Source organism: Geospiza fortis, unplaced genomic scaffold (assembly GCF_000277835.1).
Source record: "Geospiza fortis unplaced genomic scaffold, GeoFor_1.0 scaffold16, whole genome shotgun sequence".
NCBI classification, from domain to species: domain Eukaryota; kingdom Metazoa; phylum Chordata; class Aves; order Passeriformes; family Thraupidae; genus Geospiza; species Geospiza fortis.
Window position 1 is genome coordinate 13341748 of NW_005054302.1, and position 25917 is coordinate 13367664.

The 25917-nt window shown below is 44.8% G+C and overlaps 1 protein-coding gene across 1 annotated transcript in view; it reads right to left on the reverse strand.

The window, feature by feature from the left end:
• Positions 1–3077: 3077 nt before the first annotated feature.
• RAB30 (RAB30, member RAS oncogene family) overlaps positions 3078–25917 on the reverse strand; it is a 41457-nt gene continuing 18617 nt past the window's right edge. Inside the window, exons 3-6 of the mRNA XM_005417752.2 lie at positions 20049–20149; positions 18618–18701; positions 13688–13871; positions 3078–11599 (exon numbers count right to left, since the gene is read on the reverse strand). Coding sequence (XP_005417809.1) covers positions 11349–11599; positions 13688–13871; positions 18618–18701; positions 20049–20141 — 612 coding nt within the window. The 5' untranslated portion in view covers positions 20142–20149 and the 3' untranslated portion in view covers positions 3078–11348. The remainder of the gene's footprint in view (positions 11600–13687; positions 13872–18617; positions 18702–20048; positions 20150–25917) is intronic.

Sequence of the window (25917 nt, forward strand, 5' to 3'; positions counted from 1 at the left end):
ACATGGTTATGTAGCAGGTCTGCACAGGTAAATTCCTTCTACAAAGAAGCTTTTTCAAGTCAGCATTGGTTGGTTCGGTTATTTTTTTTTTCTCCTTATTTACAGTTGAAATTTAGGCACAGGTTCAAAGACTTGCCTGGCATTGAAAGGACAGGGAGCACAGCTCTGGAGATCACTGAAAGACCTTATCTCTTCTTGCTGTCCCCAGCAAGAATCTCAAGCACACTACGAAAGTACCTCTGGTATTTAAGGATCCTGCAAGAGCAGATGGCAGTGGAAAGAGGTGCAAGATTTCTTCAGACAGGTCCAAGCCTAGAGCTCTGCAGCCCTGAACCCTAGACATAAACAGAAGAAAAAGGAACATCTTGTTATAGCAAAGAGAGAGACAGAGAAAGAGCAAAATTAGACATCGCAATTTTTAACAATGTTTAATTGATAAACTGATGATGTTTTTTAACAGAGAGGGGAAATTTAGGTTAAATACACAGAAGAAATTCTTCACTGTGAGGGTGGTGAGGCACTGGCACAGGTTGCCCAGAGAAGCTGTGGATGCCCCATTCCTGAAAGCATTCAAGGCCAGGTTGGATGCAGCAGGGATATTGGAAGATCTTTGAAGTCCCTTCCAACCCAAAATCATTCTGTGGTTCTGTGACCAAGGTAACCTGTGAGTGTAGTTGCTTGCAAAGTGTGGTGCCAGTGACAGCAGAACATGTTGCAGAACATGGCAGGGCTCTGCTGTAAAGGACACAGAGCTCCCTATGCAAGGCCTCCTGGCACAGACAGGAGAAGGAGTTACAAGGGCTTTGCAAGCTGCTGCTGAGTTGTCCAGCTGAGCTTTAGCCCAGCAAATCAGTGCACCAAAACCACACCAGGGCTGCTTCAGTCAGGGTAGGGCAAGGCTTCAGGATGAGGCCAAGTGAAAAGGCCTGGACTCGTGCCTGCATTTACCAAGTGCTGTGCCTAGTGGAAAGATTTTATGCATTGCAAATAAAATCCAACTTGATGAACCCTTGGGGCAAGTGGAAAAGGAGTAAGAAATGTTGCCTGCCTGGAAATTATAAATCTGCATGTATAGCTTATGTAGAAGAAATGAAGTGAAAGACTGCATTACTCATACCCAAATCACTGAGCTTAGGGAAGGCAATACAGAAAAGGTTTTAAGACATAACACTTGAAACCAGTTTTTTCTACTACAGCACATAATAGGGTACTGCAGTTATCACTGGCTCTTTAAGCGCTGCCTTGTGATGAACTGGACTGATACCCACTCTATCACCAGGAGTTAGAGCTGATCCAAGTGAGACACCAGAGACTTAATGCAGCTGGCTATGAAACACTGCTAGAGCTTCTACATCATAGACCTGGCAGCACCTTGACATGAAATGTTTGGTCCAGCATGAGTGATTTTTTTTTTCAGCAGACAATTCATTCACATACCAGGGTAAGTGATAGCTTTGGTGCAGGCTGATGTGATTATAATTATAAGCTTGTACGAAAAGACTAAAGCTCAGCATGTTTAATTCTGAGGGTAATAAAACTCCTGAAAATGCACACTGGGTTTGTGATTGATTCCCTATGCATAGAAATCCATAAATCAAGACTAGATTTTAAATTAGGCAGGACTGTCTGCGCCATACTATTGAAATTAAAGCAGAGCACTCAGATCTCCTGTGCTTTGTGCAAGAGGACTACACACAGAGTGAGAGCAATAAGTATTGTTGTGTGACAGGCCCCTGTCAGCAAGATGCCATCTTCTGGGCAGAGCTCCCCACGTGCTCGGTAGGGAGACTTTGACCATGAGAGGATGGAAGAGAGGCACAAAAAGCTCTCTTGCTTTTGCTCCTGTAGTCAGTTAGCCTTGCATGTGCTCCCCAGGGCAGCTTGTTCCCTTTTTGCAGGGAGCCTTTGTATGCTCCCATTTCTTTCACCCCCAGCAAAGCCTGGCACAGGCTGTACCTGTGCTGCTACACCTGCTGATCTTCACATGCCCCTTACCTTTCCCAGGAAGAGTTTGGTCTGTTTTCTCCAGCAAAAGCAACACAAAACACAACTCCCAAAAGCAACACACTCCAGCCCTCCTCTCTTTCAATAAATATTCACTTCCCAAGAGGTCTGAGCATCTAGAGGATGTTTCCTTCGCCTCCCTTTACCTTGTACCTACCTGGAAGCATGCAGGGACTTTTCCCTATCGAAATACCTCTCTGTTCTCTCACTGACTCAAATTGCCAGCTTCCTGGGGAAGGAAGAGCAGATGGTCCAGCCCTCATGTCAGGCATTTACCAAGGAAGGAGCTTCAAGGTCAGTGGAAGAGGCAATAAAAGACACATGGTGTCTTCAAGCTTCACAGCTCGTTTCCTCAGTGTAAGTGTTAGCAGGAGTCATCTTTGATGTGAGGCAGAGCACAGGGGAAGAAACCTGATCCCCAGAAGTCAGAGTATAAACTGAAATGTATTTACCAAAAGACAATAGGCTTAAAATGAGAGATCTTGTCCAAAAGGATTTTAGGCCTTGAGGAAGGCAGATCACTGGGGAACTCCAGGGGAGTTCAGTGAGGATGAAAACAGAAAGTTGAAGGCTGAACAGAAGGAATGGCATTAAAAACCAAAAAAATTACTAGGTCAAAGAATAAAAGACAACCAAAGCATCCAACTATCATCCAACATTTATCCTACACAAATCCAGGATCTTGCATGAACAAGAGTTTAACCTGCCACAGGTTTGCAAGGCCAGTGGGTGGATGGTGCCCCTGTCAAAGGCCACCCTCTAGTGCCTGATGCTGGCATTTCTTTGGCATTTCAAATCTCTATAATTTCTCCTACTTTGAGGTTTGTTTGGTTTTTTTTCTCTTCTCCTGCAAAGGGACCTTGCTCCCATGGGCAGCACCTCTACATCTGCTCTTCTTGTGAGTCTCATGCTGCAAGAGCCTCGATATGCTCAGCCCAAGCAGAAAATCCTCAGTAGCCATTCATTTGCTGGTCTAATGTCAAATCATGTCAACTGAATGCTTTGTATTTAAGGCAACTTTGCTTTTCAGTCCAAATCAAAAACCAAACAAATCCAACACTTTAGACACCAAGTGGAAAGGATTAAACATTTATTTACATACAGATACACATGTAAGCAATTTCTAAGTATAAAAAGGACATTACAAATAAATGTGAAGCATCATACATTCATCATCCTGGTCATTCAAAACACATTCCTTTCTCAAGCCCACTGTACCACACTTGACCACAAGAACTTAAAGAAGAGACAAGCCAAATGCTTCTGACAGTGAATGATTCACAGTTTGGTGATCTGCTAACACCTATACCCTCCCCAAGGACAGCACTACCCCACCAACGAGATCAATTGTCTGACCAGCTGTAGTGCATTCTCTCCACTGAAATGGTTGTGCTTGATCAACAAAAACCACATCCTCTGCTCATCCTTCTGGCCAAATGTTTAGGAATGAGGGTTCTTGCTAAAATTCTGTACATTGTGCTAAATTCACAATTGTTGGGGAAAAGACAGCAGACCTTTGTGGGAAAAACTCCAACACAGAAAATTCCTTTAATGCTGTGACTTCCCTGGCATGGAAATCACAAACAAAATGCTGCTGTTAGTGCTTAAGCAGATGATTTAAACTACAATTCAAACTATAGTTGATGGTGTAAAATATACTTTGTTCATGCTGTAAAAGAAATTACGTGTTTCAATGTTGATTTGATAGTAATCAAAGCTGAGGGTAATTCAGGTTTTCTCCTGAGGAAATGAAGATGCCTTTGTAGCATCTCTGAAAATTATCATAGCTTTCAGGAAAGAGGAAATGTTTTAGATTCAAAAGTCTAAAGGTAATGCAGAGCATGACAAACTTGTCAGTTAGATAACATTACAAAGGGAAACAAGCCAGTAAACATAAAATTAAAATGCCTACTCAAAGTATTAATGAATTCAAATGAGAACGGGGTGATTCTTTCTGTATAGATCAAAAGCAGTTTGAAAAAAATCTCATGATCTGCAAATTCACAGAACAGCCAAATATGAGCAGCAGAACAGAGTGAAGTGGAAATAAAAGAGCAGAAAGAGCCTTGTCCCATATTGACAGCTGAGTGACTACAGCTGCTCCAATCTCAGGGTTTTGGGGATTTTTTTCCTTTTGTAAACAGCTGTGGAGAATAAAATGGATGTGACATATCTGCAGTGCATCTTATTATGCTAAAAACTATGGCATATTTTAAACTACTTCCCTAATATCCAGAGATATACTTGTCACTCCCAATCAGCATAGTAACAAGCACTGGGCTTGCTCCATACTCTCATTAGAGGGCCTTTTCTCCACTAAAATGTTGGCTTCAGAAGTTCGTTTTTCCCCCTTCAATGCTGGCTGTGTGTGGGGGTGAGTGGTAACCCTTTCTTCCCCAAAGGTCTGTAAGAACTGAGGCAACACCAGTGCCTGAAATCATAGCAGCTGTCCCCACCATAGACCAAGTATTTAACCCCCCCTCTATTAAAATGTGAAACTGACATTCCCTCTCCTCTGCTTGCCCTTCTGTAAAGAATCAGCTGCTGGGACACTGTGGGACACTGCATTTACTAAAGCTCAGTGGCAATGATGCAACCCCAGCCCTCAGAGACATTCTCAGCACTCCCCCTCCCCAGGGACAGCTCCTTCTCCACACCACCCCAAGTCTCACTGGATGGAGAGCAGCACCCACCTACTCACTAGAGAGCAACTCATTTGCACCAAACTCCCATAAATTCTCAATGTCTGAATCTCCTTTATTGGTCCTCTAAGAAGGGAAGTATTCCTTACAGGGTGCCCTGGCTGGAAGGGGCTTATTGAATTATTACCTTTTGTCCATAGTAAGAAGCTCGAGGTGGCACAGAAAATGAGTCTCTGCTGCTCTTCTTTCTAAGTAAAGCAGGAGTCAGATCTAGTGTTTCATGCAATCAGATCATCCCTCCACAGTGCTTGAGGCATGAGCAGTAATTAGAGAAGAACAGATTCATTGATGAGGGGTGCTAGAGGAATCAAGATTTGAGAAGTGCCGAGGTTTGCATTCATGTGACACCAGACACTCCAGAGCCCTCAACTGCTGCCCATGAAAGCACAAGAATACTTTTAACATCCCCTCTGCCCCAGGGACCGGTGCACAGCTAAAACCATGACTGGCACAGGTTTTGACCATGTCATTTTTTGCCTGAGGACCAGGCATTCAGGAAATGCTCACCAGGGACACCACCACTGCGTACTCACGAGTGTGCATGTCCTTGAGAATGTTATCCTAAGATAATCATAACTGGAAAAAGCAAAGGTGCAAATGTAAAACTGGCATCTGTTTTTGAGTAATATTGTAGCACTAACCAGAGGTAAAATTATCTTCTGAGCTTACTGGAAAAGGATAACTTGTTCAAAAAATGTGGTCACATCCACCAAGTCCTAATTGCAAGTTATTAGTGTGAAAACAGAGACAATCTCTGAGTCTTATAAACCCAGCTCCTGTTCATCCAGACAGAGAAGCTGAGCTGTTGATCCTGGCTGTGCTCTTAAAACCAGTCTAATTTTTCACTGACAGCATTTACAGCCTGAATTACACTCATTGCCACCTCATTTTCTGCTCTCAATTATCTTTCCCCAGTTATCCCATTAACTGTATTTGAAGGAGCAAGCTTTAGAGATGAGGCTTTTTTTCTAGATATGTGGCTCCCACTGGGAAAGAAACACACACCTGTAACTCCCATGGCATAGTTTTTACTTCTGGTTTAAGTTACAGCTCGTTCACATGAGGGGAAAGGTTGTGATGGCGTCTGTGAGTGACAACAGCTGGTGATCTATCCCAGCTGGATATGGTTCAGTACAGCAAAGGCAACTTTGGGTCAGGTGAGTGAGGTGGTGATTAGAAGGGTAAGTCAGAGCAAGGCATCTGCTGCTTTGGGAGCCCTGCATCATGGTCAGCATGACTACCCTGCTGTCTGCTTTCCCAGCCAAGACAAATCCTAAACTGAGGCAGATGTGAGGTCAGTAACATTTATGGTACATTTAGCTACAGCTCAAGTGGATGATTGCATTTCAAAGACATCACCAGTTCCAGTTGAGGCTGCTCTGCTTAGGATGCACTGCATGCTTATAAGAAATCAAGCTATTGTTTCACCACCATTCATCATCATAAGACAAGACTGTCCTTCCAAATGATGATCCTTGAACAGCAGCTACAACAATTATTACCCACAGCAACAAGTGGATAGAACTGATGCAAGGAAAAAGGGAGATGTCAACCCAAAATTTGTTGAGATAACAAAGTTTGTAAAAAGAGGAAGAAAATATGTTGATTTAACAGGGTTTTCACTACTAGAATGGATTAGAGTATCTCCTTTGGCTCCAGAGGGTTTTCTGGTGAGCCCTTATGTACAGAGACATTTAAAAAAGTATGAAGAGTTTCCATACTTGCTCACTGGGAATTCCCAAAATATCTTCTATAAACACCTTTTTCTAACTGAATTAACTCAAAAAAGGACTTTGTTAGTAGAGTTGGTAGGAGCCAATCACATATGGATATTTGGTGCTTTGACACTAGAAGTAGAGCAATGCAGAATTTCAGACTAAATTTCAAAGGAAACCTTTATGAAAGCCCAGAGCTTTCATTGAATCTATAAATATAATTTTAAAAGAGGATGGGATGGAGAAATAAGCACATGGACCCATCTCTTTACTTGCATTTTCTACTCCAGAGTCATCTTTCCATTGCAGAAATGACTGTAGCATTCATTTCTGCCCCACAGCTGGGAGAGGGTTTCTGTGACAGTGTCTCCAGCCATGTCTGACCCTGATGGCACCCCAGGTTCCCAAAGGGCAGCGTATCCTACGTGTTTGCTCAGCCTGTTCCAATAGCTGGAGAATTTCACCTATTTTCCAACTGAATTCAGTCTCTGACTGCAGGAATCATGCCAGCTCAACATTTCAGACTGATTTACAGACAGTCCTTCATACTGAAAAGAGAAGACAAGTGGAAAAGCAGCTGAACAAACAGCAGTCCTTAGGGATAACAAACAAGGCAGAACCCAGTGGCTTTGGCTCTAACTAATTGCATCCCTTGTCAGCAAAAGCTCTGGAAAGCCTGTTGTCCCACGTGTCTGCACCCACTGTGCTTCTGCATCACTAACTTCGACTTTCCCTCTTTTCAAATCACTGTCTCCTGTGTCAGCCCCAGTCTGCTGCTGGCATTACTGATGCTGAAGGAATTCGATAGCCATTAACTGCTCAACCTAGACTAGCAGGAGCCAACTGTTACCAACACAGCCACCTCCAAAAAAACACAAACACCACCAGCCGGCTGACAGATTTTAGGGGCTGTTTCATGTGTTCTATAGCAAAGAACAAACTTATCTTGCCTGATAATTTGTCATGTGTGGTTTTCATTAAATAATGATCATAGAGCCCTTTAGCATTCGGCACAAACACGTCTCTGACTGCACGCTCAAACAGCTTACCTGGAGGTCAAAGCAAGACTTAAGGGCTCGAGGTAGGAAGAGGCACCCAGCATCCCCTTTCTTTATAGAGCTCATAATTTCACTTTTTCCATCTTATTTCTTTGATCTCAAGGGTTTTTTTTAATTGGGTTTTTTGTCCCCTAGCATTTTCATGGGGGAATGCAAATATGGCCAGAAGGGAGTCATGGCTTATCTCAGAAAACTCTGTGTCAACACCCAATTCAAAACTTCACAGCAAGTACTTCACACCCAGCAATCTGAAGCACTGAATGTTTGGTGGTTTACTCAAGATCAGCCTGACTGAACCAGTGGCTCCCACTGCAAATCAGTTTAGACCATCCAGTTTTCAGAGATGCTTCTATTAATCTCTGCTAACAGGCTTGCTAGATTAAGCAAACAGCTGTTGATCATCCAGTATTGGCTTCTGCTTGGACATAATCATTGTGCTAAAAATGTCATAAAATGGTCTCATTGCAGGACTACTACAAAAATTAACATTCAGCCAGAAATAAGGAACTCCATGGCTGTGAATATATCACCCTCAAAACCCATACAAATCCAGTAACCACACTAAAAGCTTGGCTCCTCTGATAGAACATTCCCAGTCAAATTTGGCCCCATTATATCAATTCTGCATGGGTTTTGGATACTTTATCCAGAAATCATCACAAGGTTTTTACTGACAGTTCTCTCAAAAATCTAGCAAGGTGTTTAGTTGGAGAGCTGATTATCACATAATTGTGATTTTTTTTATTTTTCAAGATTCTGCAGTTGATAAAGTTCCTCTTCCAGTCGGGAAGCCTTCAGCGGTGGATCAGACTGCAGAAGAGAAGATAAGCCCTCAGTGCTACAAGGAAAGTTTGGCTGTATGTACTACAGAGATATTCAGAGGTGTACAAAAGTAACTCCAGGAAAGGAGTTACTACAATAAAACACCACTTCTTCAACAAGAGGTGTGTCTGCAAACAGCAGAGAGAGAGGCGAGTCTCAAACTACAGCTTTGGTTTATGACCGCGTAAAAAGTGTTGCACACACCACCATTGTTTCCTTTCAGCTTTTTAAGTCTACACGGGATAAACACTGAAAGGAATCAGTTCAAATTTGACTGGAGAAGTCGGGTCATTTACTTGAACATCCACCCCACCACAAAAACACATCACTGTCTGGAGATGGAGTCGTTACACAAAGATTCACTAGCAATAAAAAGAACCAGTGCTTTGAGGTTGCTAGTAGGTAGCTAGTCCCCAAAATAGCCACCTACAGATTAGGAAAGCACTGGGAGAAGATTTAGGCTTCTAGAAATCACAAAGTAAATATCCAAGAAAATAAAGTTAGCAAGCTTCTGCTATTTGACCAGCTCAGTTTGTTCAGTCATGTTCCAGCTCCAGAAGTGATGCACAGAGCACTTTAAAATGCATTCATAGTGCTACTCGGCAGGGATGAAGAGTACCTGCCCAGCTTTGATCTTTTTGGAAACCTGGCTGAGTAACCCATGGGTGTTTTATTGGGCAGTCTCCTTTCTCCTTGATTAAGCTGATCAAAGAGCCCTGCCCTGTTGGTTATCAATTATATGCTGACAGGTCCAGCTTCAGGGACTAAGACCTACTACAAATTAAATGCACATGGTATTGATTTTTAACTTGAGTTTTACCTGCCATGGAACACTGTGAGCCCAGCTCTAAAGAAGTACCTAAGAGCTGGGCAGAATCAGCTCTCTTGGAGTTGGGTGCTCTTCACAAGCTCAAATGAAGCTGCATTTGGTGATATCGGGAATGCTCAAGAAAAAAGATACTGCTCTTCAGCACAGATCACATGGTCCAGCACAGCAGAAGCCACCAAGTCCCACACATTTCCAAATCCTCCAGATTACAACATGAGCAGAGGCTGAAATGCACCAGAGCAGAGCAGCAGATGACGTGTCCCCCAGCATCTCACACTTAGAGAAGCTCTTTGCTAAATGTTACCTAAATGACAAACAAGCTTCATACCATAACTTTTACAGCTTTCTTTTACCACTAGTCATAAAAATGACTTAAAATTAACAAGAAAATATTAAAAATGGCCATATGACAAACCAATCCCACCTCTCTCTGACACAGAGTCAACTTCCTGTTACATATCAAAGGCACAACATGATACAGCCCAAAAAAAATCTTCCCAGGAAACAAAAAAAGCATTTCAAAATGCCTCTTTTTTTAATTGCTATTTTTTTCAATAAGTACTTACTGGTAGCTTTTTACGTCAATACAAAAGCTCTGTTATAATCTTCAGTAAAAGCCAAATAATATTAAATTGATTAACTCTAAATTGCAGCATATCACAGCCATGTAATCACCAGGAGAGATTTATCCAGATTAGCTAAACTGAACTCAAACTCCTAAATATAACTGTTTATGTGTGCATTCACTATCTCCTGATTTCGCTTCCATGCCAAGGTGTAAAACTGCAATGCATTGTATGGCGCTAGAGGTGGAGTAACATCACAAACTCCAGGCTGCTTCCCCTTCAGAATTTCTACAGGAAGAAGTTGCCTAAACAGTTACATGTACTAGAGTTTGGGATTTAGGGTGCAAAGCATCAGGTAAATAAAATTACTCTACAGCCCTGAACCTAAAAGCTACCCTAGCAGAGAGCCCGGATACCAAGAAGAGACCTCCAAGAGCACCTTTGAGAGCAGTTCCACAAGGCGAGAGCTGGATGGAGCAGCATGGAAGGACACCACTTGCAACCCATTGCTACTTCCACTGACCATCAAAAAACCCTCTACAAATCTGTACTCCTGCCTCCCAACAAGAGCTCTGTCTCCAGGCTGTGTTTTCCAGCTGCACACATTGTAGAGTGCCAGCTCAGACTGTGCTTCCTTGGAGCCCCTGTACACCATCCATGCACCCACAAGACTTTGGTCACGTCTGGTGCACTTCTGCCAAGTCCACCAAACATCTTTCCCAAGGCTAACTTTTTACATCAGGACATGACTAATTAGAGGAGGAATGGTTAATTTATTTATTTATTTTTATTTCTGGAAAGTCTTTTTATCCTTTCTTGGATATCAAAGAAGCACACAGTCCTTTCCCACTATGTTCCGGCCTAGAAAAAGAGGTAATGAGTTTTTTTTTTTTTATTTTTATGAACAGTGCTTATTAGTGTTTTTTCCTAACCAGTCTAAGTTACACATTCAGAAGACAGTAATGTCGTAAGACTACATTTGGCCTATGGAATATTTGCTGAACTGCTAGCACCAAAGGGAGCAACTGAGCCGCATCCATGTCTCCTTCAGTCTTGAAAATGCTGCTATATGTAACTTTTTTGTTTATTCCACATTCATGAAAGTGCCTGTAGATGAGAGACATAACACTATTTCAAACACCAGAGTCCTCCATGAAGACGCAGGGGCAGACGTTATGTACACATCCTACGAGCTCGCTCACTGACAGCCCAGAAGATTGCCAGGGTAGTCCAAAGTCAGTGTTCATTGTTGCGTTTCTTCTTACTTTGTTTTACTTTAAAAAGGGTCAAACACATTGTTCTGTAAGAGAGATTTTGATCTCTTCAGTATCTTCAACAAAGGCTGGTCTACTCTCGCACAGAAGGAAACAAAACAGCTCATGTTCTGCATTACATGAAGCACTTGTGCAACTCTTCCTTTTCTGATCTGCTCCACAGACTGCAAGAAAAATGAAATTTAAACCCTGTTGTATTCTGCTACATTGCCATGCAGCTGGAACCATCAGCCTGCCATGCTTCCAGGACTGTAACCTGACTCTGAGTAAGCCAGATGGGTCTGATTGGCAGGAACTCCTTCAAGTAGATAAATCCCAGCATAGAAAAAAAAAAATCCACTTGGCCCATGGCAGAAGGGGCAACCACATGCCAGCACTTTAATTAAAATTACAGCAAGTCAAGTAGCTGATGCTTTTCCCCTCTCCTGGTAAGGGGGATGAGACATTGTTCACAAGGGTGTTCTGTCGTGCCTCGCTGATCAGCCGGCAGGCCAAGTCCAGGAAGAGTTTCTCCACATTATCCGATTCTTTTGCTGACGTTTCCAGATAGTACATGTCCTGTGCTTCAGAAAACTCTGCAGCTCTTTGCTGGGAGACTTCCCTCTTATCAGCTAAATCAATCTTATTACCTGCATTGATAAAATATTTTAGAAAAGGAGTTAATTTCAAAACCAAGAGAAACTGAGGTCTATGAAGGATAAATAAGAGCTGGGTTTGATATATGTATGGACAGTGGTTTGGATATGTAACTCCTAGTGCTTGCTCTTCCCTCCAAATAATGGGTTCCCTGATACACTCAAGTCCATTTAATATCAGCTCATGTAATGAAATATGCCCTGTAAACATCCAAGCCAGTATGCTTTAATTTAGCACCAGTGCATCTGTTTGCTGCTATCAACCAACATTAAAGGATTTCCATGCTAACATCTACTGAAAATTCTCCTGTGCTTGCTCTGAGGAGCACTTAAAATGTCAATTATAGCATATGAGACGCTAAATGCGATATTCATCATGTTGTTACAAGCTTTTTAAAAAGCCTGTTGTGGAAGATTCCCTATTTCAATATTCCAGTGTAGGACTTGGCTGTGGAGGTTGGAAGAGGGATGGGCTTGTGGGGCACTTGCAGAGTGAGGTGGGGTGAAAAATCAACCCTTTGGTTCAGAGAGATCTGTCTGGCAGAGAGTTGATTAAAGCCTCAAGCCAGCATCTGATATGATTATACACTATTGCTGGCCACTTAACTTCAAACATGATGTTTCTGCCATAAATTAATCTTACAACAATGGTAACAGACCAGGTCCTGCAATAACAGGCTGCTCTGTCCACAGACTCAGCAGGCTCAGGAGGAAACCTCTCCTGGCCCACTCCTACCTGCACTGAAGTTACCCTTCTGAACAGATTATTACCCAACACAAGTGATTTATGGGTGTCACCATCTTCAAAGGGTATGTTATGACTAAAATATGATTTATATGCTGTGCTGTAGATGCTATCAATTACCTTAATGTTCACTGAAAAAAATTAATGTACATTTGTTAGTAATTTATTAATTATTTCTGCACCATTTCTACCCGGGCCATACTCATGGAGTATGAGTTTCTTGTATGGAAGCTCTATAAACCCCATAGCTCACTTGAAGTAGCACCTGGGCATGTTAAACCGAAAGACTTTTTTTTCCCCTCTAAAATACACTTTTAGACACCTCTTACAATGACCTAGATTTTTTCATTTAAATAGCAAACTATTAAAGGTGACACTGTAGCATGAAACTTCTTAGCTTTCCCCAAGTTATTTTTCCACTGTTCTTTATATATTCTTGGACCTTTAAAAGCCACGTCCCAACTATCAGATGCTGCAAGCAGAGCATGGAAAAGCACTGGTAGGCAAAATAACCTTCCCCTTGCCTGTAGCAGACAGATGGCCTGAGGTCTGTTTTGCCTTGAGTTGAAGCTCTACAGATTAATATAACATTCTGTTGTTTATTTTTAGTCTCCCTAAAATCCATGCAAGAACATCCAGTTTTCCAGCAGCACTGCCCCACCTATGAATGCTGTCACCCACACAACCGCCATGTCCTGATGCTGTTCCCAGATCCTGACCACTTGAGACAGGACTGGTTGTCCCACACCAGTGGAGTACAGCATCACTGCTGTATTGCACTAAATAGTTTATTTAGTTGTTGTTTTGCACTGGGTGATTTGAAATTTGCACTGAATATGTTATGTCACGTAGATTGTTATTTCCCTTCTCCCATCCCATGGGCTCTCCCTCATCCACCCCGGTGCCTTATACCCCCTGGGGGTCTGGCCCCTGGTTACCCTCGCCCCTCCTCAGTGGTATCCCATTGGCTGCGGTCCTATTCTTCTGCCCCCATTCCCTCGGGCATAAAAGTCCCCTGCAAAAAGGGAACGCCCTCTTTTCTATCGGATCTTAGGCATCACCAGCTCGAGCAGGTCCTCACTTATTTGTGGAGATCTGGGCTTGGGAGTCACAAGGGGAACTGCTCCATCCTTAGCTCGGTGGTAGCTGCACCATCTACATGTCAGTCCCTACGGTGGGAAGCATCCCTCTCTGCATGCAACAGCCTCAGACCCCAACCAGGACCACCCTTCACGGGGTGGCATCCTGAACACCCCTTGGAGTGTCCTGGGGCCATTTGCAGAAGGAATGGTGCAAGCACAGGCTGCAGAGGCAGCCCCCGGGGCCTCATGGCTTACCCACGAGCACGGTGATGACCTTGTTGCTGGCGTACTGCTCGATCTCACGCAGCCACTCGGGCAGGCAGCGGAAGGACTCCTCGCAGGTGATGTCGTAGGTCAGGATCAGCGCGTTGGCGCTGCGGTAGTAGCTCTGCGTGATGGACCGGAACCGTTCCTGGCCCGCCGTGTCCCAGATCTGCAGCTTTGGCCACAGCAAGGAAGGGTGGAAAAAGGAGGAAAAAAAAAAAGTTATTTAATTTTTTTTATTTGATAGCAGCACCATTTTGACCTAAAAAATCCCCTTCAGGGCAAAACCAATGCTGGGAAAGCACTTTGCTCTTCTCCCTTTGGCTTCCCCTCCCCCAGCATTGCTTGTTTGTGTTCCTGCACTTGTGGATTGAAATGCAAGGCACAAAGTCAGCTGGCACTGCGGCCGACAGCCCTGGAAGCTGCGGGTCTGTCACGGTTCCATGCAACTTCCAGCATCTCCCTCTGCAGTGGGCAGAGCTGCCAGCCTGGAGGGGCTAGAGGGAGACATTAACTTCTCCCACCCCTGAAGTTTAACAACAGCAGCTTCCATTCCCAAGAAGGAATAAGAATGCCTCTCCTCTAGCTCATGGAGCTGGTTGCAGTTATCTGGAGACAATGCAGTGATGGGTGAAAAGCACAGCATTGAACAAGGAGCTCAGCTGAAAGCTTATCTAAAGTTTGGAACACATTTCCTCTCTACAGCTTCAGCCATCTCATCCAGCTGCTCACGGTTTGCCTTCCCAACATGCAGAATTGGCTACATCACAGAATCCCAAAATGGTTTGAGTTGGAAGGGACCATCCAGCTCCAACCCCTCTGCCATGGGCAGGGACACCTTCCACCAGACCAGGTTGCTCAAAGCCCTGTTCAGCCTGGCCTTGAACACTTCCAGAGATGGGGCATCCACAGCTTCTCTGGATAGCCTGTTTCTGTGTCTCACCACCAAAGAACTCAAGAATGTTTGCCAAACCCTCTGAATCCACAAAGCCTACATTTCCCAACAGAAACTACACTTACACTGATTTTATATTTTGACCATCTGATAGTTTTTAGTGGGTCATCAAAACCTCAATTCTTCAAAAAGGAAGTCTAAGAAAAACATCCACGATTAACGTAATTTCAAGATAAAAGAATATTTCTCTGCTTCAGCTTTTATTTTTTTAAAGCATCTCTCCCTGGAATTAAATATGTGGAAAGATGATTTCCAGCCAAAATCCTGTGTATTTTGGGAAGAAAAAGGTAAAGCATTTGAGATATTTTCCATATATTCAGCAGCCTGTACAGAGAAAACCTTATTCTTGCCCAGTTCCAAAGCTGAGCTATGCCAGCCACTCATCATAAATATGTTAGTTTGAAATGAGAGCTCCCAATAGCAGCTTTTAGATGTGGGGTATAATTTTGGAAAAAAAAAAAACAAAACCAACACTTTTTTGCAGAGAAAGTAATTGTGGCTGGCTTACAGCTCCTGGGCACCTTTGTGCTTTTATCTCTAGGCATAGTCATACTTAAATGGCTGAACCTGGTATCTGTAAAGTAACACACAAAACCAAAAGTGAAATTACTTGCACATGAAAACCAGATAATGAATGAGTCCTTGTTAAAACAAACCAGCCTCCAAACTCTGGCAGATGGAAAGATACAGGTAATTCTGTTGTTATTCAGCTGTTTCCCAGGAAAAACATTTAATCACTGTCTGCTGGCTAACTCCGGCTTATATATATTCTGCCTTTATTGAGAAGATCTCTTAATTGATAAAAACTTGATGTGAATATGTTCTTCCACTGCTTTAATCCAATGAACACTGAAAGCAGAAGAGATTGTGGGATCTGGGGAGAGCAGACCTGAGTTTACCTGTGAGCTGGGTGCAGAAGGCAGGGAAGAGCCCCCAGTCTTACAGCCACTGATAAACTCTTCCTGCACCCAAAATGCATGCCTCACACTTTCCCTCACTGGTCATTTCTGTCAAATAAAATATTTCACAGCAACTATTTTATTTGTACAATTTTTTTTTCCCCCAGAATAACCAAAGGACAGTGTCTGACTCAGCCTGCAGAAAACATAGATGTTTATTTTCTTGGTGTCAGCTGATGCTTCCTGCCCTCCCAACATTTGCACACACATTTAGCTTTCCACCAAGCCCAGATAGCACAGCCTTCTGCTCACAGCACCGAGGATGCTTAGCTTTGACCAGCATGGTAACTGCTATCTGCTTTGCTTCAATTTGTGGGCCCTCTTGCTACAAGTGCTGCACATATTTTTGGAGTTTACTGGAAGAAGCCAGGCAGATCAAAATCCCCCCAGAACTGCACAGCGCTCTCCCAGCTCACTGGGCAGTGAGCTTTGGTAGCTGCTCATATCTGGAAAAGCTTGCACACAGCTTTCATACTAGCGAGTCCCTCTCCACTGACTTTATAATGCTATTTTGAAAGCTGGAAAGTATTTTCTCCCAGAAATCCATAATTTATTTTCAAGTCTCAAAACTCTTTGGTAAACAGCTCTGCTCCCTCATTCTGGATCCCAGCAGACATGCAGGGGAGGCTGCCCAGTACAGAGGCAAGAGTCATAGCTTGGGCACTGCTAAATGGCTAACAGCCGGAGCAGCTCTGTTCTGACTCATTCCTGCTTTCCCCTCTCATTAAATGTTCATTCTCACAAGCACTGCTTACTCAAAAAGTTTCAGCTACAAGACCACTGAAAGAAATCTGTTTGCCTTCCAGATGCCAGAGGGCTCATTCCAATGCCCAAATGTATCACACTAAGTTCCCACCAAGGCTTGGTCACTGAAACAGCTCCAGCAACTCCAACTTACTGCACTGGTGGGGGCAGGACAGGGACCTTAGAACCCAGTATTGGCCATGTGAAACACAGCAGATACCCCAGCTAGCACTTGCCAAGGCCCTGTGACACACAATCCTGCCCCAAGGTGATGCAGAAAGGACACTTGTGCATTCATCAGACATTTGCAGGGCAGCAGAGACTTTTCATTTAGCTTGTAGAGCTCCCCTGAACCATCCTTGCCCCTGAGACAGCTCATACTGGCACAACTGCTTCCAATATTCTCTTAAGAACTTTGCACCTTCAGTCCAAATTAGTCTTAAAACAGGATTATGTGACAGGAGCAACACTTCAAACACAGACAAATCCTGAGGGTAAGTTCACCAGTACAAACCCCAGAGCTCATATACAAGTGATGTTCTAAAGCTCCAGCAGAATTTGACAGAGAGCCAGATGCTTGAAAAGGAGAGGTATCTGAAGTGGATGGGATTCATGTCCCCTAGGACTGCTTTTCTCCCTCCAATGACCAGGACAGTCTCGAGGCCACTGATTTAAACTATGTATACAAGACAGAACAAATTCCACCTCCAGTACAGGGATCACACCCTTTACCAGCTCAGATCCTTGAGTTGCTTCACTGGAGCTGCTCTTGGCTGCAAGAAGCATCTCTGCTCTCTGAAGAGCTTGGGACAAGCAGCATTCATGTCCTGGCCAGCCCTGCTAATGAGCATCATAACCAGCAAGCTGACTATCAGCACCACCCGGGCTACACATGATGCTCTCTGCTTCTCTGGCCCATTTGCACAGCCACATGCTAAGTATAAAGTTGGTCTTGATCAGACGAAGGATTTTCCACCCCTTGTCCTTCACCTGCTCAGGTGGGAAGGTCTCCTGGAGAAGCACCACCACTTCCCATAGGTTTGTAAGCTCCACATGCAGCAGAGTCACAGCTTGCTGGCATGACCACAGCTCTCAAAATACATCCTAAACTTAACAACACAACACCTCATTTTCATCTTAAACACCTCTGTGGTGCTGTGGTACAGGTCTAAAAAAAACCAGGGCTGAAAATCTGCCCAAGTCCACTGTTTCCATCCCATAACTTACACAAGCTTAAAAACAGGTCTCAGCATCACACCCAGCCACTGTCACACTGGTGCCACTCTTGCATTTGCTCACTATTGCATTTGATGAAGACAGCAAGGGGAAAACTTCTGGTTTTCACTTTGATGCCCCTGAATTTCCTGCAGGCAGAGTAAATCCAGGAGCAGCTCAGGGACCATGGACACCTTGACCTTAGAGGCTCAAATAACTACTTTTTTCTCATCTCAAATACCATAGCAGCTCAAGTGAAACCTCTACTAGCAAACAAAGTGGTAGCAGCCAACATTTTGGGGCTCTGGAACTCAACCATGGACCCCATTAAAGCATGAGATGGGTCTCCAATCCCATGCTTTGTGTGTTTTGGCCCAGGCAAAGCAGCTCTCTGCCAAGTGATGCTCAGGCTCAGTTTGGGAGTCAGCTCAGGACAAGGACAGTTTCCCAGAAGTGGCTTCCATGCTATTTTAGAGGGTGAAAGAGTTAAAAATATGGAGAACTTTGCCCTTTGCAGTCAACCTGTTTGCTGAAACACAAGTACTGTGATTGGCTCTGCTTCTCCCAAATCCATAACTTGGCAGAAGTGGAAGATGAGCCTCCGTTGTGCAGAACCACACAAGTCCAGATGTCTGTTCTCCCCAGTGGCCATCTTGGGAGCTCACAGGAGAAGACTTTCCTCAAGCACATCCCAGTGGGAATTTCTGCAACAAATTTCTGCTTGTCAGAAACACAGTGAGCAGAGGCTGCATTGAAATGCTTCTTTGGGCTTCCTCAAGCTAGGCATGACCTTGCTGTCTCCTAAGCAAAGACAGCAGTTTTGCAAGGTCTCCCTGTTCCATTTTCTCCCCTCCAGCAGGTTCACTTTTACAATCCTGATAGTAATGGTGGAGAGGGGCACACAGATTGTTAGACCCTGCATTGCCCAAGCCATGCCAGGCAGCCCTGACATTCCCTGAGTGCCTTCCAGCGGAGGAAGGGCTGCAGCAAGAAACCTCAGCTATCGTACAGCCACATGAATTTAGATTTTAAATCATCAGGCTCCTACCTTTACTTTTTCACCGTTTATCTCCACAGTTTTAATCATAAAGTCAACCCCAATCGTGGCTCCTTGCCCTGGTGGGAAAAGCCCCTGGAAGAAAACAAGAGTTTGATTAAACTTATTTCTAGAGCAAGACAAAAGTCTCACTGGGTGCCAATCCTCACCCTTTTCCATCTTCAAAACTATTCATCCAATGTCCCTTTCCCATGAGACTTCCATCACATTTAGAATGTGACATTTCCCCAGCACGAAGGTTACCATAAATTTAAACTGTGTTTTCCCTGCCTTATACATTCCTAATTATGCAGCAAGTCATCAACTTCAGAAGTAGGAGCACAGGAAAAGAAAAGGAGGATAAAATAGAGGAGGGAAAGCTCTTCTGTACAGTTGGAAGGAGCAGGGAAAGTGTGAGGACCCTCCACCCTACTTCCCAATGCACTGAAAGATGTGTGAACATCTGTGTGGGATGAGATGCATTTGCAACCTCATGCCTTCCCTTCTCCCTCCACAGCACCGTGTGGCACCAATAGGCATTTCTGGCAGCTCTCAACAATGGAGTCACATTTCAGGAGCAAAGCACAGTAGTGCCAGCCATCACCAGTGCCACAGCAATGGCAAGGGACAGCACAATGCTGGTGGTATTTGATTGCAGCACCATCAGAAAAGAGCAGCAGCAAACCAAATGAGAGCTTTTTGATTTCTGGCCCACCAAGTCATGTTGGTTTTGGGGCACATCCATCCCCTACAGCAGCTGTGCTGCCAAAGAACAAGCAGCAGAAGTTGCCAAAGATTTTTGCTGTAGACCTTTTGGGTATGACTAGCTTTATTGCCACTGGCTGCCACATGTTTTTGGAGAGCATCTAAAATCACTATAGCTTCAGAACTAAAATTAACAGCGAAGGGTAAAATTGCTGACAATTCCTGGTGGAGAGTCCAAAACCCCACAACTTGTGCTTTATTATGCATCATGCAAAGTCTTCCCTTGCCCTGGATCACAGAGGCTATTCTATCACAACAAAGGACACTGGACTGACAGCTCAGGACCCAGATTATTTCTTTAGTAATGACAAATAACAGGGAGCACTTTGTGTGGCAAAGGTTGGAGAGGAGACCAGGAAATGTGTTGGTCTTATAACTGGTCCAGAACACCACCAAAACAGGAGGAGATGTCCCAGTGGCTTTCAGGGGGGACTTTCTACCTTCAGAGAGGAATGAGGTTTCTCCAACACAAACTCCAGAACAAGGCCAGGTGCAGCATTAGGTACAGATGCACTGCTTGTGCCAGTATGTGATGCATGCACCAAGGGTGTGAGCAGCAAAACGCTTTGGAGATGTGACACTGGCAGAGCCCTCAGTGCAGAGCCACAGGCTCCATGCTCCCATGCCAGTGCTGTCCCCATCCCAACACTCCACAGTCCAAGAGGCAGCCAGCCTTACCTGAGTGAAGCGACGGACTAAGCAGGTCTTCCCCACCCCGGCGTTGCCGATTAAAACAATTTTGAAGAGGAAATCATAATCTTCCATACTCATTTACGCAGCTGCGAGAGAGACAGAGAGCACAACACTGTGTGAACCAAGCCAGTGGGGACATGCCCTTTTATCCCAGCTGAACTTTATTACTCCAAATATTCAGGACAAAGGTCTCTTGGCATGCACAGGGATCCTTGATAAGGGAGAAGAACATTTTTCACTCTGAGCTGGGGCATCCACGTAGTCAAAGTCAGCTGCTCTGAAACCTTGGCCCCATTCTGGTTCTCATGCAGTCTCACCTGGCTGCCCACAAGTCAGGGATGCTGGTTTCTGCTTTCCAAGCAGTGCTCCACAAACCTGAGACACTGATTCCTAGATGTTCCCAAATGTTTGTTTTGCTTTTAACTACAGCAGCCCTAAAGGACAGCATGGACTTTATCACATTGTCTGAGGGGATCATGTAACTGACTCCTGTGAGGGAAATATCCCAAATCCTACCATGAGCAACTCCAGGAGCACACGGTGCAAACAGAGCAGGGCTTGGGCACACATGAGGGCAGAACAGGTAGGGGACTTCATTTTAAAACAAGAGCAGCATTTGCTTGCCTTAAAAACAGAAAGAGCTCATGTTCTAAAAGTGTAGTGAAAAGTGGGGCAACAGTTTAGCTGAAGTACAAGAGGTTTTTAGAAGAAAATAAATAATAGATGCTGTTAGGAATATTACTGGTCTGATAATTTTCTTTAGTTTTGTGAGGAATCTTCAGATTGCTCAAATGGGAAGTGAACAGAGAGGAGCTTAGGAATTATCCAGCACACTCCATGCCCCAAATCCAAGCTCCTTGGCAGGATGCAGAGACTGATATTTCAGCAATGTCACAGGAGATGGGCAGGGTTGCCTGCATGGGGGAAGATCCATGTGGCTTCCTATGCCACTGACAGCATGGGGAGGACCAAAGAGACAAATGCAGAGCTGAGCTGCTGACAAATGCATTTGCTGCAGCTGAGCAAGTCATGAGGGATGAGCACCCACACCTCCATCTCCAGGGCTCCCAAGGGTGCTGCCAACACGGGGCCCAGAAAAGGGGTCTGTAACCTCCCAGGAAAGCAACAACAGCCAGAAGAGATTCAGGTGGAGATTTTAGGCAGAGAGAAAAACCCAGAGACAAGAAAGCAGAGGACAGTGTCCAAATCCAGCTGTGTCCAGGAGGATCTAGGTATTACACACGGCATCAAAGACCTGCCCTCAAGATATCAAGAAAGGGACAGATTTACACACCATCAGTTCAGATACCATGTAAGGCAAAACCAAAACATCAGTACCTAACCCACCAGTACCTATAGATAAGGTAAAGAATGAGGTGATAGAGTCAAGGATGGTAAGTGCAGCAGAAGTACAGGGCAGATGGGTGGGGAATGGGGGGAAAATGTATTACAGAAGTGCTATCCTCAGTAAATCCCCAGATTGCTTAGAGGATTTTTACAGAGCTGACAAAGGGAGGAAATGCAGGCTGGGAGAAACCAGCTTCTCATGGTCAGTCCAAAGTCAGGGTGCTGCCTCCCACTGCCTCCAAAGGTCCTTCCTTTGGAGGTTCACTGTGACACACACCAGAAGGCTCCAGCCACAGTCCCACCAAACAGCTGTGAGAGGCTTATAGTCAAACAATCAGAGAGTACAAGATAAAGCTGAGACAGTCTGTTTCTGCCTGGCAGAGAACATTGAAACAGCTCTCCAGCCACCACCAAGAGTCTGCTGGACCTGAGGGCAAAAGGGGTAGAAGACTGACTCAGCTGCTTCACATCTATGTGGCCCTTGGCCTTTCCAACAGCCCAAAAAAAGGGTAACCACACCAATTAGTGACTAATGAGCTGCATCACATCAGCAGATGGTTAGTAGGAACACAGCTGAGTCACTGCACAGACGTGTCACTTCACCCGGGTCAGGGACACAGTGCAGCACAGTGCCACCAAACAGCAGCAGCTGGAGGTGTCCTGAGGATGCTCTGACTTCACCTTGCTCCAACACACAAGTCCTTGCAGATCCTTCCTCTCTTAGGAGAGTGAAAGAACGGGACCTTAAAAAACAGCCCAAAAAATGCGCCCTTTTTTATTTTCTGGGGTTCTTACTTTGCTACAATCATTCCATATCTTCGTGACTGGCTTTCCCAGAGTGAGACTGGATAACAAAAGCAGTATTAAACACCCATTGACAGTTCTCTTAAATGAAGACTAAAAGCTAACATAAGGTTTCAAGGTTTCACACTAGCTTCTGCCATGTACAAAAACATGATCATCCACCAAAAGTCTATTTCAAGACTAATGATACTCATGCAGCACTGCATAATCATTCCTGGGATCCTTCATACCCCAGAGGGCATGCTCCACCCAGAGAGATTTCACTTCCATTACTTGCACCCTAAACAATCCAAAATTCAACTTTATCTTCTTAGGAAGCTTAAAAATAAACTTTCTCTGCAGATCTTTGAGGTCAGAAATGCTAAATGGCTCAGATATACCCTGGAGTTATGTCTGATCCCTTTCATTAGGCTCTAGGACTAATCATATGTGATAATGACCCCAAAAGGAACTGAAAGATGAGCCAAGACCATAAAACAAATCATGCAATGATGAGATTAAATGCCAGAACTGAAGAGATACGAGAAGTCAGGGCATGGGAAGGGAGAAAGCAAAGGAGGCAGCAAGGAAGAGTGAGCAGGGCTTTGTGAGGCAGAGTGGGCAGGTGGAGCTGCCCATGCCACCCTGTCACCCCAGCGGGTGCTCCTCCCTCTGAGCGCACACGCTGCCAGTGCTGGACACACAAACACTGCCCTGGCCCCGTCATGAAACCCTCTCCTCCTGCTGCACGCCAAGCCTTGCAGCCAAGTGACCTTTGCTGCTGACTCAGGCTCACAACACCCTCCCCTCTCCCCAGAGATGTGTCTCACCCTCTACCCCACTTACCACAGCTGGGGAATGTGCATCTCAGCAAGACAGCACATTGCATTATAAGCTTGAAAAAAACCCAAAACAAATGCAGAGCACAACTTCTCTATTTGTTTTTGTTTTCTTGGATTTTTGGTGTGGGTTTGGGTTTTTTCTTCCCCTCTCTTTTCTTGTGTTTGTAGGTACAAGGCTCTGCCTCACATCCCTGCAGTGGTTTCAAGTGTTCAGGATGCAGCTGCCTGTCCCACCCTCTGAAGGAGACAAGACCCTGCAGTGAGGGCAGGAGATGGGATGCCAGTCCTTGCCTCAGCCACCCCTCACCACACTCATTTAAATCACAAACACTACAGCACAGAGACATGTCCTGTCATGAGATGAAGCAGGAGTAGAGTCCAAGGCTGGCAGCAGGGCCGAAAATTTGGTTTCACAGCTGTTTTTCCCCAAGGCAGTTTATGCAGCTGGCATCCCAACCAGCCTCCATGGGCGGTTCCTGCCAGCCTCACACAGGATCAGTTTTGTGGGCCTTTATTTCATTTGTGTCACTGCTCTGCTTCACCCCATCATGAGACCCCACACATGGTCCCTCTGGACAGAACAAGAGGTCAGGAGGGATAAATTGAAGCAGGGCTTTGATTCTACCTGGAGAGGTGGTCCATCAGTGGGAATGCAGCTGAAGGACAGCAGGATGTGTTTTAGACTTAGTTTTCACAGATTCATAGAATTATTAAGGTTGGAAAAGACCTCTAAGCTCATTGAGTTCAACACTGCCAAGTCCACCACTAAAGCATTTCCCTAACTGACACATCTTCATGTTTTTCAAACACTTCCAGGGGTGGTGACTCCACCACTTCCCCGGGCAGCCTGTTCCAGTGCTTCATCACCATTTTAATGAAGAAATTTTTCCTCATTCCAACCTCATTCTCCCCTGATGCAACTTGATGCTTCCTCTCATCCTATTGCTTTTCACATGAGAGAGGAGACTGACTCCTACACCACTACAGCCTCCTTTCAGGCAGCTGTAGAATGAGAAGATCCCCCTGAGTCTCCTTTTCTCCAGACTAAACACCCCCAGCTCCCTCAGCCATTCCTCATCAGACTTGCGCTCCAGACCCCTCATCAGTTCCACTGCCCTTCTCAGGACATGCTCCAGAACCTCAGTGTTTCTCTACTTGGGTGAGACAGTGCAATACAAGTTTTCAATATTCTTCACTTTTTAATTCCAATTCAGCCAAAAGACTGGCGAGATCCATCCAAACCAAAAGCACAGAAACCAGGCACTTTCACCTCTCCTCCTCTCACCCACCCTTGTAAAAACAAGTTCCTGTTCCCAGGGAGACACCTGAAAAGGGAAGTGGGCTGCTTTTCCCATGCTCATGTTCAGCTGCTGTTGCCTTATCCACTGGGCAGCTTCCCAGCCACTCTGCCCCCAGCCTGGGCTGCTGTCATCCAAGTGCAGGACCCAACTTTGCCTTGCTGAGCCTCATACAGAGGATCAGATCCAGCCTGTCCAGATCCCTCTGCAGAGCCTTCCTGGCATCCAGCAGATCGACATTGCCACTCCACTTGATGTGATCCACTTGACTGAGGGTGCCCTTGATCCCCTCTCCAGGTCACTGATAAAGACACTAAACAGGAGTGTCCCCAAAACTGAGCCCCTGGGAACACCACCTGGGACCAGCTGCCAGCTGGATGTAACTGCATTCACCACCTCTCTCTGGGCTCAGCCATTCAGCCAGTTTTCTACCCAGTAACAAGCTGGATGAGAAACAAAACAGAACAAAAACCAAACTATCCACAGCTGCAAAGGTTTCACCCCATTTAAGGATTAAGACTAAAACCATATCAAGCCAGGAATGCTGATAATTTGCACCTCAGGTCTATCCCACCCTCAAAACCCCATCACAGCCTGGTGCTGCAATCAGGCACAGAGAAGGATCTGCAGCCTTTTCACCTGCTGGATTTAAGCAGTAGCCCAAGGCAGGTTTTGATGTATTTATATAGTTCTTAATAAACAAGTATTTTCTGTTCTTCATCACCCAACAGCTATAAACAAAAATAAATTTACCCAAACATCTCAAGTTCAAACAGCAGCAGTTATGTATACAGATATTACACTGATTGCATATGCCATATGAGCAACAAAATTCAAAGCTCAGGCTAATATTTCAAGCAGAAAATTATTCCTCGCAGGCCAGAAAATTGCAGGGAATTCAGGTCTGGACATGCTGCTGCGTTATGTAACTTAGGATAAAATATTTTTGTTCCCAAAGCACCTGCCAACCCAAGCAGGCTCCTGCACTCAGCAAGCATGAGTCCAGCTTGTGCCCGCTGCAAACGAGCAGGCTGCAATTCCCTCTGCTTCCTTGCCCACCTTCCTCACTCCTCATCTCCACAGGATTTAATTTCACTTCCACTCACATTAGAAAAATTAAGAGGGACTTAATTCCCGAGAAAGTCTGGGTCATGCCTCTGCGCTGATGGTGGCAAAACCACAAGTACATGGGATGGTGCAACATTGGCTGATGAGCTGCTGATCATTCAAAAGTCTAGACACATTTTAAAAAGTGCATCTGGAAAAAAAACCCAGATTATGAAAACCTCAGCCCTATGCTACATAGAGAGATTCATGCTCCTCAATGCTTCACTCAGGGGGTTTCTCCTACACCAACCAAGCAGATTGAGAAGGTACAAGTGGTCATGTATCAGATGTATGTTTTATGCCACAGACATATTTCTGTAAATAAAAGGCAAGCTGATGCTGAAAGGTTTTGGATCAATGACCATACAGAGCACACACTTACCCCTTTTGCCACCAGGGAAAATTTGCAGCTCATTGAACTACTTTGCTCAGGTCATGGCTCACACATGAGTTGGCCTCCAGGAGCTTGTGTAGGTA